Here is a 17,608-nt window from a genome sequence, read left to right as displayed (position 1 = left end):
ACTGTGAGTGTGGGTACAGTTTAGGTATATAAACACATGTACAAATAAACGTATTACTGTGAGTGCGAGTAGGCCATACTGTTATATAAACGCACAATATACAAATAAACTTTATTACTGACAGTTGATTCTCAACGTTTGTATTAATTAATAATTACAAAAGAAATATAGTGGTGTATCGTTACATGTACTATGCTATTTCAATCAACTATGACAGTGGAAGTTTCAACAAAGTATTAAATCGCAAATGTGTTACTGTATCAAGTGGTATATTATTTATAGGCCTATAAAACATGAAAAACATATTTCGTTACCGAGTAGATAAAGAATTATAGTAAAATAACCAAATTGTAACCATAGTCCACACTGTACTGTGTAACTTGTTTATAAGTTGTAGTGTAACCGCAAGATAAAATATTTTTATTTTATTGTTTAATATTATCTAATCAAGTTTGGCCAATATCCATACTGTAAGGTATTGTCTTTCACGGGTTTTAATTTTGTAATTTTACCATGCTGAAAATAGTGGAAACAATAAAGTAATTGCAATTGTTTTTTCAATGTAATTACAGTAGAACCTCCATTTTACGTACGGTACGGGACCGAAAGGCGTACGTAAAACAAGGGATTCGTAAAATCGAGGTTGACCTTAAATTGACCCCCAAATACATAGATCGTAGCTAAAAAGGCTGCCGTGTTTGCCTACAGCATGCAGGTGGTCACTAGCTTAGCTAGGCCATTCCTAGGCCTAGACTAATCTAGGCCAGGCTAGCAGGCCTAGCAAGATGTGAGGCCTAGAAAAGTACAGTATATGCAGGCTGTGCGATTTAGTTTAAATAAAGTGTTATAAATAAAATATCAATGTTCTTGTATTTTCTATCAATAAAAACAGTCGCTGCTGTAGGGAATGCACATGAGTTCCTCACACAGCCATGGCTTTGTGCTTTGTTGTTGTTAAATTGCGCCCTCAATGTAAGAAAATGATGACGTCATCGGTCATTTTAAGCGTACGTAAAATCAAGGAAACGTAAAATCAGGGTACGTAAAATGAAGGTTCTACTGTATTGGGTGGTATTCAAACCCATGACCTCCAGATCACTAGCTTTACATTAAGTTATATGCTTCTAGACCACCACTGCATGCTAGGGTTAGATTAGAATTTTAAACTTCATGACACACAACTATTCTATACTCTAAAAATCAATAAAGTAAATATAAATTACCTTGGATAACAGGACAGGCATTGAAGTACTTAACAAATAAATTGATGTCCAATGCAGCGCTCATTAGTATCAGCTTTAGGTTGCGATACCTGGCAAGAAGATCTCTTAAACTAATTAACAAGAAATCACTAAATCGGTCTCTTTCATGAATTTCATCCTAAAAATACAATAATAATAATCAGGTTTAATAGTGGAGGTCAAAATGTTGTTTTTAAGTAAGCAAAAACAAAAACGCCTGTATTAGATAGAAACGTTAAGGTAAGCACAAATCTTCTGTTGGTTTATATTTATATTTTAACCTAATTATAATTAATTATGTAGATTTATAATTAAAAATATTGTCCTCCTGTAAAAACATTGTTTTCAATTTTTTATGTTCCATAATATTTATTCACTTTGACCTAAAAATGGATCGAAAAAAAAAAATATTTATCTAAAAAAACTGTAATTTAAAGCAAAAAATAGTTGAATTGGCTGCCAGCCAATGGTTTTTTATGTGTTGAATTTAACCATTTGTTTTGCTTTTTCATATAATAAGTGAAAACATTGTTTTTTCCGCATTTTTTTTCTGCGGAATTGATTAACATGATTAAAACTTCATGAAATCCTCTTTTTTTTCATATTTTTGGATCATTAAGATGAAAATAACAAACAATGCATGAAAATGTTTAATAATTACCACAATGACATGAGTAACTGACTTGAGGGAATGATTTCCACCCATAAGTGTACGTAACAATACCCCATTGGTACAGAAAGTCAACAGTGTTCGAGGTGATGTCCTGAAACAAAAATAATAATTATCAGGATAAAATGTGGTCATCTACTTTTTACTGGTAGATTAAATAATATACTAAGCTACTGATACTAAGCTTGAAATTGGGAACATTACAGTTCAATGCACTGCAAATCTAAAACACTATAGACTCTATTAGAACCAAAAAAACCATGAATGATGTAAAAAAATGTGTAAATATTAGAGGTCCGACTCGATCATTGTTATCATTATTTATGATTTTCAACTCAATGACTGAAAAAAAAAGGCTTTAGATTATTTGTTGTTTTTGCAAAAACATTGTTACTACTTTACCTATGCAACAATATTCATTTGTTATGTCATACTGACAAAAGTATTCACACTGTGTTTGGTAGCAAATAGGCTTGTTAACCAATCCTATGAATGTGGGTTTAAATCTTTCCTTTTCAGTACTAATTTGTTTACAAAGATAGAGTTTAGTTACAACTCACAATCTAGGATCTACAAATAGTTAGGTCAATTAACTATGTCAGTTAATTGAGACACGATTCTTTGGTCAACTCCTTGACACAGTTTTGGCGGATTCTAGACAACCACCAGCACAATATGCATACGGTTGTATGTTATTGCAAGTTGAAATATTGTCATAGGCTGGATCTGAAGCATGTTAAAATAATACCTGCTCTCTAATCGGATCTGATAGCCAACCGTCTGACCAATCTTCTCCCCTCTCTCAATGGCAACTCTCTCTGCAACAGATAAAGCTGATAATCGTCTTGGTTGTGTGCAGATGATTCTACAGTTGCGACCAGTGCTGTGATGACTGTCCAGAATGTACTGAGGTATCTTTGAATATAATAATATGTTAAATAAATATGTGAATAACCATTAACTTTAAAAGCAAGGAATTTGATATTTGGAACAAGTTACTTGTATTTTTTTTATATTTCATACGCATCCAAAAGCGAGTAACTCACCATTTACAGGATGGACAAAGTTTTTCATAATTTATCGTGCATATAAACTAAGGCTAAGGGGGAGCAGAGTTGAACGAGTTTTGAGTTAAAACTCTAGCACTACTGTAGGTCAGTATTGAAACATGGACATTGGGATTGGAAGGCAAGCATGTTAACCACCAAGCTCTACTACAATGCTTAAATTAAAGTTAAGTAGATTAATTTTTAAAAAGACCTTTCTCTTTAAGATTCTCACCCTTCCAAGCCCTTGTTCACTTAAAGTATTATTTTATTTGAATAAATTATCATCATTTTCATAATTTTATTTCGAGTAATTAAAAACAGCGTGCACTGCGCTTCTACATGTTAAATTTTCTTCCAAATCTTACATCTTTTTGCTTAAATCATTATCTTCTTTTCATAACGTCTACCAATTGTTTATAATTTTTAAGATGACGAATAAATAATACATGTTGTTGTATTATGCCAATAAAAAGGACATAAATATTTTTATTTTTTCAAACTCTAGGCCAAAATATAAATAAAATAGAGGGCAAAAACTTGTAATAACTTTTTGGATCGGTTGACCATATTCTGAGTTTTGTCAAAAAATGAAGAAATTGAAACACAAATAAACAAACCTGAGTTGTCTTGCCTGAGCCAGTATCACCAGCAATCAGCATCACTTGACTACTCTCAATTGTTGCCAATATTTCAGTCTTCTTTGCAAACACTGGCAATGTTTGTCTAAACGCATCAAGATCTGAGGCAGAACGCTTTGCTGGAACTTGTGGAATACCGTTGTTTAATCTTCCAGTTGTTTTGTTTACCTCTCTGAAATGTTGTCCTGTTTAATTAAAAAACAAAGCATAATTTAGTAAATTGTTAATTACCAGAGGTCGCAAGTTGAAAAAACAAAATTTCGGGTAAACAATAGAGGACCTACTACAATAATTTAAAATTATATTGAGGGCGCTATATAAGCTAATATTAAGTTATACAAAAAATCTCGAGCACACATCATCTGGGATATCCAATACCAAATTTACTAGGCCTCCTAGGCCTACCTACCACCTGCCTATGTTCAGTAATAAACAATAGGTAATGTCAGACACCTTTCCAGCGTGTTATAGCCTAACCACCTAGGCCTACGATAATTTTGTTAATAAACTAGACTTCTTCTCCACTAAACAAGGAAGTGTTTCACTGACATTTGGATGTAAAAAAATCTGTTTAAAGTAAAGTCCTTTTTTTACCTGGTGGGTGGACATTGCCCGACTCTATTGACACATAATAGGGACTTTTATTCCGGTCGAGCAGCACTGACGAGTGCTAACTATAGAGATTAAAAGGTCAGATCCCAAGGTCTTTATATATGTTCACTGCTGGAACATCCACTTAATCTAAATGTTCATATATCAGTCGACTACGACCCATATGGCTGTGGACATCGTGTGCAGTTGTGATGTGGACATCGAGTGGAGTTGGCTTGGTGGTTATGATGCTTGGCTACCACTCCAAGGGTCCTGGGTTCAAGTCCCATCACATGTCAGGATTTTTTCTAAGGACAAAATTACAACTCTACTCCCAAAGACTTGTAATAAGACTTTGTTTATGTAGAGCATCTTGTGTATGTTTGTCTTGTGAACCTCTGAGGGTCCCTAATGATCAGCAATTGAAAAATATGGTTAATAAAAACAAAAAACAAAAAACAAAAAACACAAAAAAAACAAAAAACAAAAACACTCAATCTAAAAGTCCCTATTGTTGCATGTGACCAAATATAACAATACAATTATGTCACATGTGTGCTTGGCTTGGCAGTTGATAGATGGCTGAAATTTGTGAAACAAAGGCCTAAAAAAGCTTTTGTTTAAATACTGGGCATCATTATAAACAGTGCCAGGAGTGCTAATTGTGAAATTGCAAAGTGTGAAATAAAATGTTTGTTTTGGGAAAATGTTGTTTAATTTCAGTTATTTTAGATGAAAAAAGGCTAGGCCTAGCTATAGCGTAGGCCTAAATCTTTTCGGTGGGGAAATAACCAATTTTCGGGGAGGCGGGATCAAAATTGGGGAGAATCGGAAAATAAACCCCACAAATTTCAGGGAACAAAAAACACAATATGATGATTTAGGCTTACACTACAGGCTCAAAATCCAACCTGTGTGCATATTTTGAAAATTAATCAACCTTTTTTCAAAACTATGGCTGTTCAAAAATGTTTAATTAGTTGCACTAAAGTTAGCCAAAATGTAATTTTCTCAACTTGGGACCTCTAAATTAAAGTCCCATTTTTCATCTTTAAACGGTTAAAACGTGAAAATAAGTTGATTCTAATAATTTTAGCGGGCCACTATAAATCCCAACATGCATTGCGTGCGTATTGATATTTTCGTATTTTTTTTGTAATTCACCCAGCTAGCGTATGATGTTCGTACGTTAGCTAGCTAGGCTAGGCCTAATAACCGTCCACGAGAGGACATTCATCGCGAGCTACTTAGGTAGTGCATTGTTTCTCTCTTTTTATCATAATTAATACCATAATACGTTTTTAAATTGGAATGACCTGGTTTAATGTTTCAAAGTAATATATATGCATTATTTTTACAAAACGTCCCAAATTGTAGGAATGGGTCTTTAACCAATAATTTTACACTGTTAATAAACTTATTTTAAACTTGTATTTTAGAAAACGCAGACTATTTTGAATCACTTACCATTTTCTCCAGTTAGCTTGCCTCTTTCAACTCTGGGAAACAGGTCTTGCTTTTCTCGAACAGTAACTGGGAATCTCTGGAGTAGATTGTGACACTCTTGATGTGATTCACGGCTGAATTGGAAAACTGATATACTACCAGAGGTAGATGTTAAATCTTTCTTGAACAAAGATAGGAAACGATTGGTGCCTTTGCTGCAGTGGTAAGAAATTATTGTGAGTTATTTTAAGTTTAGTGAAAGTCATCAAACATTGATGAAGCCTCAAAAGTGGTGTTAATAGTCTATGAGTGCTGCTCACATAACAGGGCCTTTCAGCCTTTGAGGGAAGAACAGAAACAGCCTTGAATGCCCTACCAACATAGTGGTACTGTATCATCCATGAGCCGCACCATTTCTTTTCCACCAGATATTGCAATATTATTACTACGAGCACATACCATTGTCAGAGAACAGAGAAGTACGATTATTTTTCGGCATATCATCAGTTTTAAACTGCAACTTTCAGTCAGTCTATTGTATGATGGGAGAATTGGAATCAAGCCCTTGAATGAGATAGAATAACCAGCAACCTGTTTTCTTGATGTGGTCTAGTATAGGCGCACACCAATACTGAACTGAAATAGTTTCTTCCGAACCACTCTTGTTCAGCTTTTTTTAATGACCAACAACAGCAACTTAAATCTTATTAGGAAGTTGTAAAGTCTCAATTCACAATTTTAATTATAAATTTTCACTTGCTACCAACTTACCCTTTACTCTTGGATTTCAATCCAAGTTCTTGAGCTAATCGGTGTATATATGCTCTTTCAGTAGATGTCAATGAAGAGGGGAATTCCAACACTAAAGTAAGTTACAAAACAAAATGACTTTTATATTGATATTTTACAAATATACTGCTGCAATGAGTGTAATAATACACATATTCTCACGCAAGAAATATTTCCTGTTATTTGGTGATTAAATTGCATCAGCTTTAGCAGCATCTTAAATGTTGATGTCAATGTAGTAAAAAATACTATAACTATACTGTCTGTTGTAGAACATGATGGGCAAGTTGAACGAAATACAGTTGAACCACTGTGAGCGACCACCACCCGCAAGCGGCCACTTCCCTTAAACGGCCGCACTTTCAAAAGTCTGTTTGTTCTTCCTATCTAATTAGTGCATTTGGTACCTCCCGTAAGTGGCCGCAGCAACTTTTTTAAACTAAAAATTAGATTTTTTGTATGGTAAATTATCTTCCGTAAGCGGCCACTCGAAAAATTCGTATTGACTTTTGACAACAAAAATACAATTTTCTTTGTTTTCATTGTGCTTTATATATTAGCTTTATTTCAAAGCGGTTTTACAAACATTCCAAGTGTTTTTGAGAAAACTGCACAGATTTTGACCGACCATTTTCATATGATAAAAGCATCTAAAATTTGAAAATCATAAATAATACTAAACCACCTGATCATAAACAATAAAATACAATTATCTGGGGAATTTAGAGGCTTGTTGCGAATGAATGAATGCAATATCATGCATAGCCATAATAAGTGATTTTGGCCCTCTATCGAACAATTATATATTGTTGAACATGAAAACAATTTAACAATTCGTGTTGCCGCAGCAATGTATTTTTCAATCGATTTATGTTAAAATTTGGCATTTCATACTTTCTTTTAGTCTACATATATTTCAAAGTGAAGGGATAGTGTATAACAAAATCAATGGCCGTAAATACAGTAGTTCCAAATTTTATTATTGTAATAATTTGTCAAAGTACTGTACTTTTATCAGTGCGCTTTTATTATACTTGCCCAAGGCAGAAAAAGACTGTGCGGGTTACTGAGCTATTTCTTTTTATAAAAAAGGCTATAAGAAATGCTTAAAGATGTATTGTCCCTTTGACAAATTCCAAAAAAATTAAAAATAACAGATTTCGAAAAAAGGTGGGTCATTTTGAAGTATCATAATAGTTATTAACTATCACCAAAAATTTGTCGAAAAAAAAAATCATTTAACTGAAATACAGACGTTTTTAAAAAAAATAACTCTGACTTCCAGTCAAAGTTTTCGATCAAAACATACCCCATAATGAAACGCGCTTGTTTGGCTACTCTGTATGCATAATCATAAAACTTCATCACGATCTGTGTGAAAATACCTTCTCAACCGTGACGAGTTGTAAACAATCCTAATTAGCATATGCATAATGCGTACTCATGGTTTGAAATCTTTGTTTACTTTTGCTCGCGACGATTTTCCAGACGAAATGTAATCAAACTAATTTACCTGTTAATTACGTAAACTTGTTGCTTTTGGCTCGAATTTTCGACTTAAAGTAAATAACTTTAATATTACTTTGATATGGCCAATTTAGATTTAGAAAATTTTGACCTTCATTTTTTTGTGTTTCAAGGGACAATACATCTTTAATCAAGGGATCCTTCAGAATCGGTTTTCCCGAAAGATTTTCAAAAATTATGCCTAGGGGTCAAAATTGGCCACTATGTACTCAATTATTCTTACTACAAAAAAACAGATAAACATAATAGATTTTCAGTTATTGTTAACTAGTGGGGTACAATTTTCCACATTGCACTATGCCTATCATTTCAAATGATGTACAGCTTCATTTGAATTTACTGTAAAATGTTTATTTTGTTTACCAGTTTGAGATTCGTCATATCTGAATTCTTCAACTGAAGCACCAACTCCAATCCTAAGAGATTCTTCAACACAAATTGGTTTCTGTCTCCAGCTTTCTTTCTTTTTAGTTTTATACATTTTTCTTGAAACCTACAGTAATGTATAAAATAATAAAAAAAATTAATACAATATGTGTTTTCAGTTAATTTGTTTGATTTTGGTCGTGTTTTTCATTTGATTTATAGGTAAACCACCAATTCGGAGCATAATTAACAAAATATCAAATAATACACAAAGAAAAATACACCCAAAATATAGTTTGGTATTTTATATTTTCGTTAGTGTCCGCGTGCATCATCTAATTTCAACTACTGTACCACCACCATGAGCACTTTTTTGTGTTGATTTCAAGTCCGTAAGCAGCTATAGTTTATTAATTATTCCAATACTTTCCATCATAATTCTATAAATTACCAATTCACATTGAAATGTTTTAAATTGCTGACTGATTGACAGAGTGCATGTCCTTCTCTCTCATCTCATGCACGTTGTCACTTTCTGATACGCACTCTTAAACTTAATGGACTTTCTCTCATTACAGAACTAAGAAATATGAAATTACAGTAATCAAACACAGTCTATAGAATTTGATTTTGATTATTTGTTACGATTAATAATCTGAGAGAATAAATATTGAGAACAAGACATGTTTTTAATTATTCCATCAGAAATTGTTACTATATTCAATCAAATCCACGTCTGTATACACACATACTTTAAAAATGATATCATTACAATGACATTGATGTCGTTAGTATGGTCAATAAATAAACACTGATAACCTACTTTTCACGAGGTGCATATTGTACATCCACTTTATATTCGATATTTTATTTTATGAATATGTGTTGGGCATACAGCATATACTGCCGAAAACGGAAATCGGTGAATTTATTTTTTGTTGTTGAATTAAATACATATTATTATAAGCAAATTTTTCCAGAATATTAATAATAATAATAGTAATATATATTGGGTAAATAATCTATATATCGCATTTTCGTCTCTTTGTTGCACCAATGGAAGTCTATGGTTTGCAAAAAAAAAAAATTGTTTTTTAACCTACCCCTTTTTCCTTGAATCATGTCGCGAATAATGCACTGATTCGAAGCGCGACCGAAATGATCTGTATATTTGTAATCCGTGTGTAGGCCTAGGGCATAACAAAATCAAATAATGGCCGTAAATAGTTCCGAATGTTGTTCTTATTAATGTATTACAAACTCACTCATGGAACACCCTTAATTTATTTTATGGTGAAAAATTATAAATCATTCATTCATTTTCGTTAACCCGAACGTTCACACAGACCATGGAGTTATTTATAAGGGGAACAGACGATCGTCCAGTATTTTCAGAACCACGTTGAGCCCGATCGTCTTACCAGTTGGTCCCAATCGTCTTAGCGTTGGGCCCGCTAGTCTTTTGTGAAATATAAAATAATGTGCCACATTTCATTCTTAGTGCTTAGTGTCAACATGCTTTTCTTGCGTAAATTAAGATTTTAATTAAAAAGATTTTTCTGATTTTATCATAATTTTCCCCTAACTAATTAACACTACTGGTTTTAAGAATTTCTTACCAAATACTCTCGATATGAATAAATGTGATTGATTTTGATTGTTAATGTTATTATTGTGTTGTATGTATGATTCGGTAATACATATTTTCATATTTTTCTGACTTTAAATCGAATAAATATTTTTTTTTTTTTCAATTTTCCGAGAATGTTTTGGGCCCGATCGTCTTATTCATTGGGCCCGATCGTCTCTTACCCTTGATGGGCAATTCGGCCCTGAGACGATTCGGCCCGGGACTATTCGGCCCGGGACTATTCGGCCCACTTTTGGTGAGACGATTCGGTCTACTTTTGGGCCGAATCGTCCCACTTTGTGTACCGAAACGTCTCACTTTAGACCAAATTCATATTCATTTTTTTGGTATTTATCCAGTTTTTAAAGGTGTTTAACAATCTGTATTTATTGATATTGACAATCTTGATATAATATATATAATAAATTACTAAAAAAACGTAATTTTATATTCAATTTATTACTTCAAAAACCTTGTTTATTTCGTGCATTCGCCAAGCGACCAACAGAGGGCGTAACTTGTTTACATCGTTCGCGTGACTAAAAAATGATCATTTTCGACAATGTTTTCAAAATGTTTGCTTTATTGCATCTTTATCCCTAGTAGTACTACCCCATACTCATAGTCTCTCTGAAAATAAAGTTTGAAGAAAAAAGCTTATTTTATGCTTATAAATACATATCAAAGCCGATAAATTTAACTGTGCCGAATCGTCTCAGGGCCGATTCGTCCTGGGCCGAATAGTCCCGGGCCGAATCGTCCCAGGGCCGAATCGTCCCGGGCCGAATCGTCTCAGGGCCGAATCGTCCCGTTACCGATGGGCCCGATCGTCTGATAACCATTTATAACTCCATGCACAGACAGTTAGGCCTAGCCTAGGCCTAGCTAGGCCCGAACGTCCACACGCGTTTTGTTGGTACCCCATGGCATTGGATTGCATCGTCCCCCTTATGGAATAAACCCGATCGTCCATCATGGGCCCGATCATCGTCTGTCAATCGTAAGTCGTGCATTACTAATATGTATATTTAAAAACTTACGTCACAAATAGTCTATTGTAAAAAGCTAGGCCTCATTAATTACAATACTTTTTAGGCCTAGCCTAGCCTTCTACACATGGGAGACCGTTTGGTAGATAGATATCGGCGGCGTTTGTTACGGCGCGCGATAGTACGGATATGGTGTATACAGCCGTTGATCTAATTTTTATTTTCTATTGGTACGACTAACCATGGAGGTATCAAGAACTCCAGAGTCATAGGCAATAATAAATTAACATCTATACTTTCATTTCAATGATTTCAAATGAGTTTGAAGTTAAAATTTTGAAAACCACTTTAAACTTGTATCTCAATGGACTGAACATGTTTTTGTAGCACGTTAACCGTTCCTATAAGTAACATTAAATGTACAAACAGTTGCCTTTCCGATGGGTCCTCCTACTAAATACCAAGACCTACCAAGACCTACCAAGACCTACCAAGAACTACCAAGACCTACCAAGACCTGTCAATTTAAAGTGTTAATTTAACGAAATATGATATATATATAGACTTCTAATAGCATTTCCAACAATAAAACCTCAATTTTAGCGCTATATAGACACAAAAAATGTTAAATAATCGACAAGCTTCGCGTTCGCGAAACGAACTGAGTTGATGCATACATTGCGTCACAAATGTTCGTATTGCGTCAACTAGTATGACCTACCAAGAACTACCAAGACCTGTCAATTTAAAGTGTTATTTTAACGAAATATAATATATATAGACTTCTAATAGCTTTTCAAACAATAAAACCTCAATTGTAGCGCGATATAGACACCAAAAATGGTAAATGTAGGCCTACGACCCAGTAGGCCTATGACAGGAGAACTGCGTCGAGTGTCAGTGAGCCATACTAGTTGACGCAATACGGACATTTGTGACGCAATGTATGCATCAACAACTCAGTTCATTTCACGAAGCTTGTCGATTATTTAACATTTTCGTAACATTTTTGGTGTCTATATCGCGCTGAAATTGAGGTTTAATTGTTGGAAATGCTATTAGAAGTCTATATATATCATATTTCGTTAAAATAACACTTTAAATTGACAGGTCTTGGTAGTTCTTGGTAGGTCATACTAGTTGACGCAATACGGACATTTGTGACGCAATGTATGCATCAACTCAGTTCGTTTCGCGAACACGAAGCTTGTCGATTATTTAACATTTTTGGTGTCTATATCGCGCTAAAATTAAGGTTTTATTGTTGGAAATGCTATTAGAAGTCTATATATATCATATTTCGTTAAATTAACACTTTAAATTGACAGGTCTTGGTAGTTCTTGGTAGGTCTTGGTAGTTCTTGGTAGGTCTTGGTATTTAGGAGGACCCTTTCCGATAGCCACATTGGGTAGATAAGCTGAAATAGTATGGTGTTACAGTTATTAATTCTGCTCCCCTACTTATTGTGAATAAACATTACTTTGTACTTCAAAAACACGAACAGCGAACTGTAATAGTTTACAGAAAAGATTTACTTTTAAGATATTGTTTAGAAACTAGGTTTATAGAAATGATTATTATTAAATTAAATTAAAGAGATACATTTTAATTATTTTCCAGAGGGAGTAACAAGCAAAGAAATAATGTCATGGTGATGACATTTCTAAAATCACTCAAGCAAAAAGAAGTAAACAAAAAAACATGGAAGTGAAGCAAAAGTTGTCCCTTATTTTGATTCTGAGTGGCAAGCGAAAATCTGGTAAAGATTTTATTGCCCAACTCATACACGAAAGGTGAAACACAAATAATTATTTAATTTAAATGTAAAATAGTTTTTTCCAATTTCATAGGTTGTTCATTTATGTTATTAATGTCTGGCATAAAATGCGCAGAACTGCGATGTATTCATTTTAATTTCACAACCTTTAAACTAGCCCCTCTCACTATTTTAGTTTGCAGACACTGTAATGGCTGTCTCTTTGGCCCTGGGTCTGATGATTTAGCACACCGAACCCCATTGAACCACACTGAACGCATGCTGAACCACACCGAACCCCCATTGAACCAGGTCCGACAAAATACCCCAATGAACCACATCATATGACGACGTAAGAGTCTTTCAAACCTGTTCCGGCAGTGAATGTCCAAATCGAACATCAATGTTTCGCTTTCACGCGGCGTTGTGAAAACGAAACTTTAATGTTCGATTCGCCGGACCGGAACCGTGTCGGAAAAACAGGTGGTGTGAAAGACCCTGTATTGAGGAGGTCCGGCCCTCTGTCTCGAGCCTCCCGTCCCTTCCTCTAGGAAAATGATGGAAAAATATGATGGTGAGTAAGGCCATTGGTTTGGTGTACTGGTACAATGGGGTTTGGTGTGGTCGGGGGATTAAAACCTACTCTTTTTTAATGTCAGTTCTCAGGTGGTGGAGACTTTGTCAATTTCAGAGCTCAATTCTATTTTTCACTCAGCCATTGTTTAATTTTCTTTCACTGTAAGCGATTTGTGAGGTTTTAAATCGAAAAAGCAGCCTAATACATGTATATGACGGACATACCCTAAAAATGTTTGTTGTTTTTCAACCATTTTTTTGTTAGGTATCGACCAAACAGCTGTATAATTCGATTATCCGCACCACTGAAAGAACAGTTTGCCAAGGTAAGCAATAATAAATTGTGAATTGAATATAAATAGGTGTGTTTGTAAAATTTAATGTAAAACTTCAAAATCACAGCAAAGTAGGCCTACAAATAAAACTACATAAAATACAAACTGAGGAACGATACATTAACAATGTTGTTCTATATACAGTACATACTTTTGTGTCATCATAAACCATAACTCATTGTATTTGATTTTTAACAATCTGAATTCAATTGATGAAAAATAATCATCAAAATAATTGATTCATTACAATATGCCTTTATTAAAAAGAAAGTAACAATTGTTTATCTTTTTTTAAAAAGGAAAATGAGATGAATTTCACAGAACTGCTTTCATCTTCAGAATACAAAGAAATGTGTAGAGCCAAAATGATTACTTGGGGAGAAGAAAAAAGAAAACAGAACCTTTCTGTATTTTGTGAACTAGCAACTAAAGACAAATATGATATTCCAATTTGGATAATTAGTGACGCACGTAGAAAAACAGACATTCTATACTTTCAAACCAAATACTTAGATATTGTAAAGACTGTGAGGATCACAGCTGACATGTCTGTAAGACAAAGCAGAGGCTTCAATTTTGTGCCAGGTTTGTAAAATTTAACATTTAGGTGGTAGTTCCTATTTTAGTTCTATGGATTTTTTATTTCAAAGCATACAAGAGAAATTGACACAAAGCATTTCTAACAAAATAGAAAGAAAAATAAAGGAACTGATACCGCTTTTAGTTTAGTGAACTTTTAAAGATAGTTTCCACCAAAACATTAAAAATGAAGATTAATAAAAAAGACTTTGAATATGCCATTTCAAAGTTTTAATAAAGTTGATTACAAATAAAAAAAATAATGTTTTTACTTATAAAAAAACAAAATACACAGCTATTTTTTGCTTTAAATTACAGTTATTTTTAGGCATTGTTTTTTCAATCCAATTTCTGGTCAAAGTGAATAATTATGTGATATTAAAATGGCATATTCAACAAAAACATTTAAAAAAATTATTTTTTCAGGGAGGCAATATAGCTTTTTTTAATAAATATTTTTGAATGAAATTTACAAAAATCTTCTATTTATTGCTGGAAAATTTGAATTAAAAGCTAGTAATTCCAAAGTTATAAGTTCAAATCCTGGCTGATGCCATTATTATCTTCCAAAAGGCTTTCTTTTTAATGCATCATGTGTCTATGTTTGTCAACATCCATACAGATTAACTACTATTAAAAATGAACCGGCAATGACAAAAATGGCTGCCATATACTGTATCTATTTAAAGATAAATTATTATTTAGTCTAAAAAATAATAACCTAATATATTATGAAGAACTATAATTAAATCAAACAGTACATTTTTTATAAATTAACATTAGTGTATGACAATAAAATGAAAAATTTCTTGATAAGTTTTTGCATAAAGATTGTATAATAATAAGTTCTTGTTGATGATGACTCTTAACATCTTGCAACACCGACCTTAGTGGTACCCGACTATGTAGGAGATGCTGACTATCTCAGTTCTTCTAAATCTATGGAACATACACACAATTGACTAGCTTTAGGGACAGACATCTTAGAAACTTTTGAAACATTTTTTGACTTTTTTTATAGATGTCATTTTAACAAACTTGTATCCAGAGTGGAGGTTTGAACAACCTCCTTTATTCCTGAAGTGCCCATTTCAAACTAAAACCACTAACGGAAGTGATGGTAAATAGGCCTCTAAAGCCTTTTACAATTTCTTCCCCATTTTGTGTGTAAAAATCCTGGCAATGGGCTTGAAATGTATTACTTTTGTATTTTAAGATTGTATTGTTAATTATTCCCTATAGGTATAGATGATGCAGAATCTGAGTGTGGACTTGATGATATTGAAGATTGGAATTTTAAAATAACAAATAACAACAGAGAAGAAGATAAACTAGAGACTCAACTTGCATTAATCTTTGAAGATATACACAAACAAGGTTTCTTGATCAGATGTTTAAAAATATGAATTTATGGATATGGATATAAAAGAATATCTACACATCACCACCCTTTTCTCATTACGATTAAAGAAAATAGGTTACAGTCATAAATTCATCAAAAAACATTTGATACAATTTAAACAGAACCCAAAGAAAAGGATCACAAAAAATATTAATAAACAAACAATTTTTATTAAAACAAAATTTGATAAAACCACAGATAAAACAAATATTATGCAAGGTATTATAAACAACCACGAACACCTACTCAACAACAAATATAAAATACAATACGTTTTTTTAACGACAAAAAGATTAAACAAATATGCTGCACAAGTAAACAATTACATAACAAACTTGCAACATTTCAAACATATTAAATTAAAAGTTTAGTATAATTTAATATTTTTTTATATAAGCTAATACTTTAATATTAAATAGTTGTATTTTATATATATTCATATATATACTTTAATATTGTCAAATAAATCGTTATTCATACTGTACCATAATGTTTACCTCTATATTTATTTACTCTTTTTGAGTTTTATGACTTATAAAATGTTTTTTATACCAAAATAAATATGTTATAAACACACACTATTAAATGACATCAATTGGTTTTTTTTTAATCAATATACATTAATTTATATAAGAATAATAATAATATAAACAAAACTATTGTTAAACCTAACCTCAAAATAATTGGAAATAAAAATAATATTTAAACAGCTTTCAACACGTCCCCAAAAAACTGCGGTTTTTAGATAAACGCGTCTTCAGATACTGCATTCTAACACGCGCACACACCAAACTTTCGAACTTGCAACTTTCAAACATAACATTTATCACAGTCATGTAGACAAGAAAAGACGGTATAATTATCTAGCAACTTTTAAACAAGGTGAGACTAATTAATCTATATAGACATTACATTATATTAATTAAAAACATTATTATTTATTTAGCATATAGAATAAAACGAATTTATAAAATTAATTATTACATATATGACATATAAAATTAAACAAATTTATAAAATTATTATATATAATATTCTCAACATAGACCTATATAAAAATTTTTCCATAAACGCAGAAACGTATCAATACTGAATCCAAAACTGAAACGAATACCATTTTTATCTTCAAGCAAAATTTATATTTAAGAAGGTGAGACTTTTTAATATAGACCAAGACTTTTTGCATATTATAATATTTAATAACAAAATATTTTTAATTAATAATTATCAATATTATTTATCTACACTCTATCATTTTCATAATAAGATATTGTGGAACCACGTCAGGTCAAGTTCAATATTGAATATCGAAACTTGGCAGGCTGAAGGCGCTTGACCTTTGACAAGATCGCCTAAATTTTAAGTTTTTAACTTTACAATACTTAATGTTGTATATTCTGGTACAGCCGCTCCATGATCTCTATGCTTTTCTTCTTTATATCTTTACTCTTATTAAAAGTTTTACTAACGAATTTAATTCTATTTTTTATTTATTTTTTTATTTTTGCTTTATGTACACGTCAAATAATGATCAAATAACAGTTTTTCTCATCACAACTTGTACAATGTAATTTTGAAAACTACAACCATTTTTCAATATACATACACATCATACAACGTACATTTCTAGCCTAACAACATTTTCAAAACTTTCTTTTATTTAAAAGTCGAAGGGCCAGGTCTCGGGTTCATTCTATTGTCGCCACAGATTGATATCTTCATCCATACTTCTATGAATGGATGATTAGGTGGGAACACGAACGCTAGTTGATCATACCCAGTACCGTTTTGATCGTACGATTAATCGGGAAACCACTTTACGACGATATAACACAAGTTGAGAGAAGTAACATTGGATTTTTGCACATTGAATGTAATTCTTCATGTTTGTTTGTATCATCACTACCGTCCATCCATATCACCGTCCATATAATCACTACCGTCCATCCATATCACCGTCCATATAATCACTACTGTAATATAACGTGTGAGGTTTTGACTGTATTAAAGACTACTCGCTTGG

General features: G+C 32.6%; 2 protein-coding genes across 2 annotated transcripts in view; one reads left to right on the top strand and one right to left on the bottom strand.

Annotated features, from left to right (window-relative positions):
• Window positions 1–11,093, bottom strand: part of LOC144853789 (3'-5' RNA helicase YTHDC2-like) — a 34,142-nt gene extending 23,049 nt beyond the window's left edge. The window contains exons 1-8 of the mRNA XM_078711620.1: window positions 10,988–11,093; window positions 8,315–8,444; window positions 6,407–6,497; window positions 5,657–5,850; window positions 3,578–3,783; window positions 2,660–2,826; window positions 1,903–2,005; window positions 1,224–1,380 (exon numbers count right to left, since the gene is read on the bottom strand). Of these exons, the coding sequence (XP_078567746.1) occupies window positions 1,224–1,380; window positions 1,903–2,005; window positions 2,660–2,826; window positions 3,578–3,783; window positions 5,657–5,850; window positions 6,407–6,497; window positions 8,315–8,432 (1,036 nt within the window). The 5' untranslated portion in view covers window positions 8,433–8,444; window positions 10,988–11,093. The remainder of the gene's footprint in view (window positions 1–1,223; window positions 1,381–1,902; window positions 2,006–2,659; window positions 2,827–3,577; window positions 3,784–5,656; window positions 5,851–6,406; window positions 6,498–8,314; window positions 8,445–10,987) is intronic.
• Window positions 10,900–16,069, top strand: LOC144853841 (phosphomevalonate kinase-like). Its single transcript, XM_078711695.1, has 5 exons — window positions 10,900–10,947; window positions 12,558–12,730; window positions 13,535–13,595; window positions 13,904–14,189; window positions 15,426–16,069. The coding sequence occupies exons 2-5, from the start codon at window positions 12,639–12,641 to the stop codon at window positions 15,587–15,589; spliced, it is 603 nt and encodes a 200-aa protein (XP_078567821.1). The 5' UTR covers window positions 10,900–10,947; window positions 12,558–12,638; the 3' UTR covers window positions 15,590–16,069.
• Window positions 16,070–17,608: the final 1,539 nt, after the last annotated feature.

Source organism: Antedon bifida, chromosome 10 (assembly GCF_963402885.1).
Source record: "Antedon bifida chromosome 10, ecAntBifi1.1, whole genome shotgun sequence".
In the NCBI taxonomy this organism is placed as follows: domain Eukaryota; kingdom Metazoa; phylum Echinodermata; class Crinoidea; order Comatulida; family Antedonidae; genus Antedon; species Antedon bifida.
Note: the sequence above shows the minus strand (reverse complement) of the source record. Positions and strands in the feature narration are given on the sequence as shown.

What these genes read in the sequence shown, in the direction of transcription:
- LOC144853841 (XM_078711695.1), top strand. Translation starts at nt 12,639, where the DNA reads ATGGAAGTGAAGCAAAAGTTGTCCCTTATTTTGATTCTGAGTGGCAAG. An exon ending in TGAAAGAACAGTTTGCCAAG is followed by an intron (nt 13,596 to 13,903) that starts GTAAGCAATAAT and finishes TTTTTTAAAAAG; the next exon opens with GAAAATGAGATGAATTTCAC. An exon ending in AGGCTTCAATTTTGTGCCAG is followed by an intron (nt 14,190 to 15,425) that starts GTTTGTAAAATT and finishes TATTCCCTATAG; the next exon opens with GTATAGATGATGCAGAATCT.